The sequence below is a fragment of the Carlito syrichta genome, unplaced genomic scaffold, assembly GCF_000164805.1.
Source record: "Carlito syrichta isolate Samal-C Ts95f unplaced genomic scaffold, Tarsius_syrichta-2.0.1 Scaffold301538, whole genome shotgun sequence".
NCBI classification, from domain to species: Eukaryota; Metazoa; Chordata; class Mammalia; order Primates; family Tarsiidae; genus Carlito; species Carlito syrichta.
Window position 1 is genome coordinate 391,231 of NW_007245634.1, and position 11,998 is coordinate 403,228.

At 35.8% G+C, this 11,998-nt stretch overlaps 1 protein-coding gene across 3 annotated transcripts in view; it reads right to left on the bottom strand.

Annotated features, from left to right (window-relative positions):
• SMARCAD1 (SWI/SNF-related, matrix-associated actin-dependent regulator of chromatin, subfamily a, containing DEAD/H box 1) overlaps positions 1 to 11,998 on the bottom strand; it is a 99,250-nt gene that overhangs the window by 9,827 nt on the left and 77,425 nt on the right. For all 3 annotated transcript variants that reach the window (XM_008054829.1, XM_021710788.1, XM_008054828.2), the window contains 9 exons: positions 9,194 to 9,284; positions 7,844 to 7,943; positions 7,125 to 7,184; positions 6,945 to 7,020; positions 3,880 to 4,015; positions 3,210 to 3,347; positions 526 to 621; positions 310 to 427; positions 7 to 128 (listed from right to left, as the gene is read on the bottom strand). In XM_008054829.1, coding sequence (XP_008053020.1) covers positions 7 to 128; positions 310 to 427; positions 526 to 621; positions 3,210 to 3,347; positions 3,880 to 4,015; positions 6,945 to 7,020; positions 7,125 to 7,184; positions 7,844 to 7,943; positions 9,194 to 9,284 — 937 coding nt within the window. The remainder of the gene's footprint in view (positions 1 to 6; positions 129 to 309; positions 428 to 525; positions 622 to 3,209; positions 3,348 to 3,879; positions 4,016 to 6,944; positions 7,021 to 7,124; positions 7,185 to 7,843; positions 7,944 to 9,193; positions 9,285 to 11,998) is intronic.

The following is an 11,998-nucleotide window of genomic DNA, read 5'->3' on the forward strand; positions in this document are numbered from 1 at the left end:
CATTACCTTTAGCATAAGCTGAGACATTTCCTTGAGCTTTTCAGCTGTGTAATATTGGCGGTGTAATAAAGGATGATTGGCCATTTTTCTCAACTGCATCATGACATTGCACATTTCTGTATTTTTTTCTGTGATACAAAGAGTATACATTTTTTTAAAAAGCTGATAGCTGTTTGTTAAAATATAATCGACTTAAAGTTTTAAAACTGTTTCTCAAAATTCCAACTATTTTTAAAATGAGCAAATCCCATTACATGACTAAATCAAATACAGCCCAGTACAAGATTATTTGTGAAAATTAGATTATACCCATGTTATTGATAGATTTTTTCAATCTGTTGAAAAGACCCAAATAGAGTTGTTCCTGCTTCTCTGACATTGCACATAATTCAATTTGATCTTTCTTGGGGGGCAGCTGCTTGAGAACCTGAGAAAGAAAAACAGTTTAAGATGATTATTCTAATATAGAGAAAAACAGAATTTTTAAAAACAACCATAATAAAAAACATTGTAGATAAGAGTTACCTCTTCTTTTACTCTTCTGAGAATAAATGGTTTTATAATTTGTTTTGCGTGTGCTATTCTCTCCTTTTCATATATGCTTTGCTCATCTGCTGATTTCTATGCAAAATAAAAACACATCCTTTTAGGATTTATTCATTTAAATGATCACAATAATAATATTACACAACATAAAAACGTGTCTCACTAGAATCCGTCTTCTCTTCTATGACACTCAATTCATTCTAGAGGGAATTTCACATTTGAACTCTGGGCTGTCATTTACTTCTTGAAGCTCCATAGGTATTCTGAGGTTTCATGATATGTAACTGTTTACTCTGCTGAGGTAATGAATTTAAACTGTACTAGGCTGGTGCTCAGAACTCAACAAGTCACTAGTTAACTGATTACCTAGATAACTATCATGAAATAAAAATGTGTGTACTTCTCAAAGGAAGACATATAAGCAGTCAAGAAACATGAAAAAAACGCTCAGCTTCACTAATCATCAGAGAAATGCAAATCAAAACTAAAATAAGATACCATCTCTCACTGGTCAGGTTGGCTATCATTAAAAAGTCAGGAAACAACAGGTGTTGTGAGGCTAGAGCAAAGGGAACTCTCATATGTGCAGTTTGGAGATGTCTTAAAGAACTAAAGATTAGCCTACCATTCAACCCAGCAATCCCACTCCTGGGAATATACCCAGAGAAATATAAATTTCTCTACCAATAAGACATACTTGTACGTGTATGTTTACTGCAACGCTATTTACAATAGCAGAAACATGGAACCAGCCCAGATGCCCGTCAAAAGTGGACTGGATAAAGAAAATGTAGTACACATATATGCAGACATAAAGAATAACAGTATCTTCCTTTGTAGCCACGTGAATGTAACTGAAGACCATCATTCTAAGTGAATTATCACAAAACAAAAAAACTGAACACTGCATGTTATCATAAGTGGACACTAAACATCGGGCACAAGAACACAGTGGCAGGTACAACAGACACTGGGCACTGCTAAAGGAGGGAGGGAGGATAAGGAATACAAAACCACCGATTGGGTACCATGTCTACTACTGGGGGTGAGGGGGGCTCGTTAGAAGCCCAAGCTTCACCTTCATGCAATATATCTATGCAGCCAATCCTCACATGTACCCCACAATTCTAAAATAAAACAACAAAGAACAAACAAAATGTGTGTAATGGGGAAAGAGTATAGGAGATAAAAAGCTTACATTACTTTGTGGAAAATGACCCCCCCAAAAAGCTAGTGCAGACTGATGTCAAATCATATGGTTTAAATATGTGAGATAGTGCTTAGTCAAAACTGGTGATTCTGTTAATTAAATTTAATTCTAAATTAAAAGTGAAATTTTATTCTAAGATGTGAAGGACTATATTATGAACTACCATTAGAGAAGTTATTCATAAAATCTGCTAGGCCATTTAAAAAACTGTACATTAAGTTCAAGGGAATTCATTAACGTTAAAAAGGTAGTTAATTTGCAGTGAAATGATATTGCAGAAAATTCTTGCTATACGATTAATGATTTCAGTCAGGCCTGGTGGTCCATTCCTGTATTCCCAGCACTCTGGGAGGCCGAGGCAGGCAAATTGCTTAAGTCTAGGGGTTCCAGACCAGCCAAGGACAACACAGTGAGATTTCGTCTCTACAAGGAACAAAAAAATCAGCTGTATATGGTGGCATGCGCCTGTAGTCCCAGATACTTGGGATGCTGAGGTGGAGGGATCACCGAAGCCCAGCAGATCGAGGCTGAGGTGGCCATGAGTGTGACACTGCACTCCTGCCTAGGCAACAGAGTGAGACTCCAACTCAAAAAAAACAAAAACAAAAACAGTGATTTGAGAGTTCTTGAAGACTATACCTTACTCTTCCTAAACAATAAAAAAAAACAGCTGGGTACGGTGGCTCACGCCAATAATCCCGGCACTTTAGGAGGCTCAGGTGAGAGGATTGCCTGAGTCCACGGGTTCGAGACCAGTCTGGGCAACTTGGCAAGACCTCATCTTTACAATAAATCAAAAAATCAGCTGGGCATGGTGGCGTGTGCCTGTAGTTCCCGCTACTTGGAAGGCTGAGCACAGCAGGTTGAGGCTGCGGTGACCATGTACTAGCCTGGGTGACAGAATAAGACTCAAACTCCAAAAATAAATAAATAAATAAAAATTAAGAAATAAAGAAGAACATTAACCAAACTTTTCTTCTAAAAAGGATTTCCTCATTACAGTTTTTACAAATGGCTACTTCTGTATTTACAGCTTTTATTTCAAAACACATTTTCCAGTTTAAGCATTTTTTGGACATTCTAGCTTTGCCCAGTTCTATAGTTCACCATAAAGAAATGATTCTAATTTACCTGCCCAATTTTGATAAAGAAGATACAATAATCAAACTTTCTCCACATATTATAAATCTGGGCTATCAATTAAAAGTTGTCGTTCTTCAGAAAATCAGGATATTAAAAGTCAATTTTTGGACACTGATTATGGAAGTCACTAATTTTCTTTCTCCATTACATTTTGGCTGATTTCCAAACCGATCCAAACATAGGCTACCACCTGCTTAATTTTATAGATCACATACACTACGGAAACCACCACCAAAAAGACGTGACAGAAGAATGTTCCAGATAAATCACAAAGTAACATATTTGGGAGAAAATATGCATTAGTGCTTACTGTCTTAGAAGAAAACATTCTTCGGATTTCACTGGTGCTACTACTAAACATGTGTGGCATAACAAAATTCAACAGTGACATGAGTTCTAACAGATTATTCTGTACAGGTGTGCCTGTGAGCAGCAAACGGTTATTTGCCTGTGAACGAAAATAAAATTTGGATTAGGTTTTTTTAAGAGTCATTTCCTTCCTGCCTACCCTCCCCAGTGAAGAGTGAAGGAGGGGAGAGGAGATAAGTCAAACCCACTATTAATTATTTAACATTCTGTGATGCAAAATTAGTAATTTAGATAATTGGTGTCTGCTATTAATTATCTATTATATTTAAGGTAGAATGTAAAAACTATTGGTTTTTATAAATAGGTAACTTGCGTCCTCAGTAATACTGCCTTTATGAAGTGGTGAGGGAAGATAAACTGTATCTGATATTTATAAAGCTTATCATATAGAACACATAAATTACAAGAATGATTTTTACATTTTTAAAAGGACTGTTAAAAAAACAACAAAAAATATGACAGAGGTCATATGGCCCACAAAGTGTGATACACTTATTACCTGGCCCTTTACAGAAAAAATTTGCCAACATCTGATATAGAATACTACATACATTAAATTATGTAATCTAAAATTTTATCATAATTTGGACAGATTTATAAAACCTTCTTACATTGATCGTCATAAGGTGCTGGTAGCGGATGGAGCCCATGTTCTTCAGCATATGGCCCTCATCAAATATTGCATAATTAAGCTTCAGCCGACGAAACAGACTACGGTCATCAGAACTGCTAATTGCACAGTTATACCTGTCACCAAAAGAAAAAGAAAATCTCTAAGGTTACATTTTTAAGTGCTTGAAATCTAGTGAGATTGACTGTTTTATAAAATCATTTTTATTTATACATTTCTAATAGCCAGTACCTAAAGGACAGAGCTACATAGTACCCAAATAAATACCGCTGTATTTAGACCTCATAATTACTGATGTACAGTGTAATCAAATTATGATATTGCAATAAGTGCTGGGCGTGGTGGCTCACGACTATAATCCCAGCACTTTGGGAGACAGAGGTGAGAGGACTGCCTGAGTCCAGGGGTTTGAGACCTGCCTAGGCAACTTGGTGAGATCTTATCTCTACAATAAATAAAAAAAAATTAGCCAGGCATGGTGATACACGCCAGTGGTTCTAGCTACTTGGAAGGCTGAGGTGGAAGGAATACCTGAGCCCAGCAGGTCGAGGCTGCGGTGGCCGTGAGCGTGCTACTGCACTCCAGTCTGGGCAAGAGTGAGACTACTAATCCAAAAAAAAGTTGCAATATGTTATTAAAATAAATTTTAAATGTTATAATTAGACAACTTCTAGATACCCAAGAAGAGGCCAATTTGTGTATAATCTAAAAGTAATCTGCTCCCTGAATTGTTATTTTTAAGAAGCACAAAAAAGAACACAAATCTAAAATACGTTTCTCTTTAAAATGTAATTTATTAAACTAGTATAGTAGATTCAAGAAATGCAGGTTAATAGCTGAGTCTTATGACCCTATGAAGTCTTAGAGTTTATAGTACTCAGTGATCTATCACAGAGATAAAGAACTGAGTACCACATCTTCTCACTCAAAAGTGGACCCTGAATGACTATCATAATACCATATGAAAGGCATTGGCAACAGTGGGAAACTGCCTGGGGGCAGAGAAGCACACTTCATCAACAAGCGTACCTGATCTCAAACCAGCCAAAGTGGGGACCAAAGTGAGGCTCAAATACCTGTACAATGACCATTTGTATACCTAACCCCTGAATTGTACTCCACAACTTTCAGATGAAAAGTAAAAAAAAAAATTTTTTGGATAAATTCTTTTAGGGATGGACTCCTAAAAAGAAGCTCAGTGGCTTAGCCTGTAATCCCAGCACTTTGGGAGGCTGAGCAAGTAGATTGCCTGAGCCTGCAGGTTTGAGACCAGCCAGAGCAACTTGGCAAGACCTTGTCTCTACAATAAATAATTTTTAAAAATTAGCCGGGTGTGGTAGTGTGCACCTGTAGTTCCAGCTACAGCATGTCAACACTGGGGTGGCTGTGAGCGTGCCACTGCACTCCAGCCTGTGCCATGGAGTGACTCCAACTCAAAAAAAAAAAAAAAAAAAGGAAGCTAGTAGTGGAAAATAATAACAGGATATTATGTATTATAACCTATACTATAAATGCAACACAAGTGCGTTAACTTCTCTGCCAGATATTTTTATACCAGTTACTACTATGCCAAGTAGTGGTCAATTTATTCAAAAGCTATAGTTTTCATTTTTATTTCTGTCCTCAAGTTTTTCTTTTTTTAATTTATTTTTTCTTTTTTTTCTAGGTGTTCCTCATTTCCAGCTGCTCTCTCTTTGTGCCTCATGGCCTGCAGTTCTGGTTGGTTACAGCTCAAGGTATTGACAGAGAGCATCAATATACTGCTAGCCCTGGGCCAAAATAAACCAACTTGGCAGGTGACATTAGAAATAAAAAAGGTCATTAGGATCAGTCAGCTGGGTTTTCAATTCTAGCCCCACCACCAACAGGGGCTCTTACTTTTTTATTTTTATTGTTTAATATCATAAATTCCTTTAGCAACTAGGATTGAAATTCATGGACTGTTTCCCAGTATGGGGTTTTTAAATGCATAAAATAAAATAAAATACATAAAATTACAGAGGAAAAAAATGTTGAAATACAACTGAAATAATGTTAAAAGTTATCAGAATATGTATAAAAATGTTCTCTGGTAATATTTCTGCCTCTATTAGTGCATTAATAAGTAACAAGATCCAAAAGCAGGTTTAATGAATACCAAAATTTTGACAAAATGTTGAGTGCAAAGAAAATTTCAAGATTTTCACAACCATTGTAATGTGACAGGTAATTATCTACAATTTAATTGTAGATAATTACCTGTCACATTACAATGGTTCTTGTGGCTCTCATTCATGACTAAAAAAATGTCAAATTTTAGTTTGATTCTTACTCTAATTGTTAGAAATTGATGGAGGGATAAAATACTTTTTTCCATCCTATTTCATCCTGAATTCTATACAAAGACCTGTTAATAACTTCATTATTGCTAGGTTAAAATATCTCCCAGTGGGGCCTCCAACTGTTAGGTCAGACCCGCTGGGGTGAAGTTATGTGATCTGATGCTGCGTGAAAGAGGCAAAGTTAGATTAAAAAATATCGTTTATTTAAAAGTAAATAAAAGAGATAGAAGAGATAGATAGATTCACCTTCCCAAGGTAGGGGAGGTGGCCAAGGCTTAGGAAAACATGGTCTGGCCATAACTCAAAGAGCACATGGTCACACCAAAGTCTAGTAGAGCAATGGCCCTCAAGTTTTTCATTCGGAGAATGAGATTTCATTGTATTTATTATTAATACTTATTTGCAAGATAAAATTATAAATCATTTTGGAGTGATAGCTCAAATTTTATTTTAAGCTTAACTGTGAGAGTCCTATAATAAAACTATGATTTCAATTAAGCAGACAAAACCTTTTAATACCCATCATTAGTGAGGTGATGCCCTAGCAAAAACCTCCTATATTGGCATTAAACACAAACTAAAAAATGCCTGAATCCTCAACAAAAATCATCCATTATTTTTGTTTCACAGCTCATAATATAAACTTTCCTTCATATTACTACTACAAAATACTTTTTTTAAATTTGGAGGCTGCACAAAACCCTCAGAATTTCTCAATACTTACGTGGTCACAATTACATTATAATCTTCATATTTACTATGAATGTTAAATCTAATTTGTTTACGTTCTTCTTGAGAACCTAGAATTTAAAAACAGTACACATAATTTGATTATATTTATTGTGCTTTACTTATTAATTTTTTTAAAATTCCAGAAGTTAAAAGCAGAATGACATATTCTTACCATAATAACAGAGCACCTTTAAAGTGGGGCACCATAAATTAACTTCCCTTAACCAGTTATCTATAAAACAAAAGAGATATTACTCGCATCTGCTACAATAGGGTGTGTTCATGCAGTTAAATGAACACTAAAGTTTAACTAGCTTTACTCAGAAATTGTTACTCATTAATATAATGATCTTGGGGTTTTAAAGAGGCACCAAAATGAAGGGCAGAGGTTGAACGATTACATTTACAGTTGATTATTAACATCCAACTTAAAGAGAAGGGTTTTTTTTTTTTGTTATATTCATAGGTACAAATATCCTCTTACTCTGTCACAGCCAATAAATTGAGAAAGAATGGAACAGCAATTTGAATAGGGCTTAATTATATACGTTCTCGTTCAATAAATGTTGAATTATAAATTTAAAAGTATTTTTCTTAGTCACTTTAAAAAATAGAAGTATGAAACCAAAATAAATAATCTTATTGAAGAGTACTTGATCTACAATAATTTTAAGACTGATCTACATTTGAGTTATTATCTTTTTAAAGACAGCCAATACAGTCAGACATACATACATACACAAAGAAAAAAGGCATAAAGAGACCATAAATTAGTATTAATCTCCACAAACTAAGAAACCATGACAACCCTCCTCCCCAACACACTCTTTTTTCTACCTTTACAAAACACTATGAAGTCAAATACAGTTAGCTGTCCCCAGTATTACACACCTATAGTTGAGGCTGGAACAACGATCAAATGAGGACCATTATTACCCTCCTGATAGAGGTATGCCAGAAATGCAATGGCTTGAATAGTTTTTCCTAGGCCCTAAAATTAAAAGTTTAAAAGACAATATATGAAATTTAAAAACAAATAAATATTCAAAGAGACAAAAAGAAAAGGAATATTTCTGTGCTATATTCATTTCTTATTTCCCCTAACAGATTTCTAAGGTAATTTCTACTATGTTCTTAGTTCTCAAATGATAGAGAATTGATCATAATCTCCAAGTGATGCTACAAATTACTTTACTGGGCAGGATGGATGGATCTTAATTGCTAGTTCATATGCAACACATATTTTTAACATACACTTTAAAAAAGTATAGCTGGAGGAAGAGAGGAAGAAGGGAGGTAGTATTAGATTAAAGGTCAAGTTTCTATATGATAACACCTGGACTACTGGCTATAACAAACTTCCTGAGGTTAGCTTGAAGTAAATATGATTTGAGAAAGAATAGACTCAGAGAGACAACTAACAAAAATAAAACAGCTGAAATGATGTTGCTGATATATGTGTGGATTTAGTTACTGACAAGGACAGGTATTTAAGTTAAATTAAAATTTAAAAGGCAGCTATAGACCAGACCTGGTGGCTCATGCCTGTAATCTCAGTACTTTGGGAGGTTAAGGCGAGAGGAGTTTGAGACCAGCTTGGGAAACATAGTGAAATCTCACTTCTACAAAAAAAAAAAAAAAAGCTGAGTGTGGTAGTGCTTGCCTTTAGTCCCAGCTACTCAGGAGGCTAAGGACGAAGGATTGTCTGAGTCCAGGAAGTTGAGGCTGCAGTGAGCTGTGATCATGCCACTGCACTCCAGCTTGGGTAACAAAATAAGACCCTGACTCAAAAAAATAAAAATAAATAAAAATAAACAAAAGTCAGCTACAGAAAAAGAATATATAGTAAAAGCTCAGTTTTACATATATATATGTACACACACACTCACGTACATGCACAATATACATCTATCTGCAAAAGGAAAAATTCCAAAAAGATACCAAACTAGTGCTTGTTTCTATGTGGTAGAATTTTAAGTGACTTTGATATTTTGTTTGTACTTTTATGTCTAAGTTTTAACACAATTTATTAATAGATAATTAGAAAGACAATAAATCTACTTTCATTTTGGGGAGGAGTGAGGAGGCTAGAACTAAGGCTATGGAAAACAGAAGTATAAGATACTGAGGTGAGAGCTGTTAGCTACAGTAGCAAGAAAAAAATTCCATGTTTTAAATGACAGCAAGGATTCCTTTTAATGACACTTTAAATAACAAATTATAGAAATAGAGTATACTTACCATTTCATCTGCCAAAATGCCATTAAGTCCATGTTTATGTACCAATGCCAGCCAATTCAAACCAACCTTCTGATAGGGCTTCAGTGACAAACTGGTAAAAAGAGAGTTACCAAATATTATAGATTTATATTTCTATTAGTTTTCTGACATGAAGTTTACATTTACAAAGCACATAAAAATCTGAAAGGCCTAGGTCTAACCTTACCTTTTATCTTATTGTTACAAGCTATGTATACCTACTTAAGAAAATGTACTCAAGACATAATTGATAAAATCTTCTCAAACTTTACTCTGTATTTGATGATTTATTTCTTCTGGCAATAAAAGTCAAATATCTCCATATTTGGTCACAATATAATGCCTCCAAATTAACTAACTTCACAAATGATTATTACTAAACTAATGTTTATACTATAAAATTGAATCATACTTCTTTGATTTTTAGCACATTAAGGAACTTAAAAAGTATTAGGGCAAAAGCACAAACAATTGCTACTTTGGCCAGTTGCCTTAATAAACACTTTCTGAATGTGTGCCAGTCTCTTCTAATGTCAGTGAGTATGTATAATTCTGGAGTGTGCATGTATGTGTGTACTATGTGCAAATGTAAACTTGCTAGACATCAATGAACATCAGTGAGTACAAGGTAGCATGCAAGTGTCAAAACCCTTATTTAATCTGCAAACACATAAACAGACTAATCCCTGGAAATGACTTGTCTGGAAGGTAATATGTGTGTGTTATAATGGATGAAAACAATAGCTCTTCTCAAAGTACAAGTAGCTAAAAACTCCTAGCAGTCATCTACTATTTCTATTAAAATGACAATAGTAGCAACCTTATAGGATGTTAAATGAGGTGATGTTTGAAAATGGCATAGCAGTCATCGACTGAACACCTATTATAAATGACACAGATACCATCACCTCATTCAACATCCTATAAAGGTAGCTACTATCACCATTTTAATAGATGAAAAAACCTGAGGCGCAGTGATTTGCCTGAGGTTGCATAGCTAAAATACATTAAAGCTAAGACTTTTAAATTCAGGAATTCTCTCACACTCCAAAGCCTATTCTTCCACTCATGAGGACAGCATACAATCCACATTAATGTGAAATCCTAAGACTAGGCCATACCTCCCATTGTCTAGCTTTCGGCCTGAGCCTTCATTTTCTCTTACATCTTGTGTGTAAATAAGGAAGGGGTCTGGATGTAACTGTGGTATAATAAATGGTTAAAGGATCAAACTGTGAAATAAGGACACAATCAGAGGGGGCAAAAGACATGGGGCTGAATGATGTCCATCTTAAATCAGAATCTATGTTTCAACTGTGAGGTGTGCAATCTATAAAACATTTCTCATTTCATAAAATTAAATAGGTAGCAGAAAAATCAGCAATATTGCTAAGGTCTTTACAGTTCTTTTGCTGAATTTTAAGAAAGATCTTTTGTATTCTTAGTCAATATAATTTCTATGCTACTATAAAATAACATTTAAATAAAGCATTAACATAAAGATTTTAATTTCCAGATCCAAAATAATTATTTCTATTATAATGGTGGTAAGAGTAATATTTACCATAATCTAGTCACTAAGCTATTAGTTTTATATCTTATTATTACTACTATTATTTTTTGAGTTGGAGTCCCATTCTGTCTCCCAGGCTGTTGTGTGTGGCACGCTCATGGTCACCGCAGCCACAACCTGCTGGGCTCAGGAGATCCTTCCGCTTTGGCCTTCCATGTAGCTAGAACTACAGGCATGCACCTTCATGTTTGGCTAATTTTTCTTGATTTATTGTAGAGATGAGGTCTTGACGATTTGCCCTAGTTGATCTCCAACTCGTGGGCTCAGGCAATCCTCTCACCTCAGCCTCCCAAAGTGCTGGGATTATAGGCATAAGCCACCACGCCTAGCCCTATATACATTATTATTTAATCTACATTAAAAAGCAGTTAATATTATCCACATTTTACAGATAAGAAGTTCACTGTAAGTAACTTGCCCAAGGTCATAAAGCTAACTAAATTCATATCTGCAGTGGTAAAGCCAGTATCCAATTCAGGCCTAATGAGTGGTTCAGCCCTTCAACCAAATTGCAAAAATGAAGTTCTCTCACTCTCTGACCCACCCACCCTATGATCAACAAGAACTTCTCCATTATTTTTCTGCGTCCTTCCCAATGCTTCAGTCATCCTATACACGAGGGTCACATTCCATGAAAATAATAAAATGATATGGTAGGCATAATTACATCACTTATAAATGTGTCCAAGAGCTCACATGTTCAGGGTACAACCAATCACAGACAGGTAGGGAATTTTTTTTTCTTTTCTTTTTTTTTTTGAGTTGGAGTCTCACTCTGTCACCCAACCTGGAGTGCAGTGGCACACTCAAGGCCACCACGGTCTTGATCTACTGGGCTCAGGCATTCCTTCTGCCTCAGCCTTCCAAGTAGCTGGAACCACAGGTGTGCTCATCATGCTTAGCTAATTTTTTTGATTTATTGTAGAAATGAGGTCTCACCGAGTTGCCCAGGCTGGGGAAATGTTCTTAATAAACAAAAATTACTGGCCGGGTTCGGTGGCTCAGTCTGTAATCCCAGCACTTTGGGAGCTCATGGGTTCGAGACCCGCCTGGGCAGGCGAGACCTCATCTCTACAATAAATCAAAAAATTAGCCGGGCGTGGTAGCGCACGCCTGTAGTTCCAGCTACTTGGAAGGATGAGGCGGAAGGATCGCCGGAGCCCAGCAGGTCGAGGCTGCGGTGGCCAGGAGCGGCCACTGCACTCCAGTTTGGG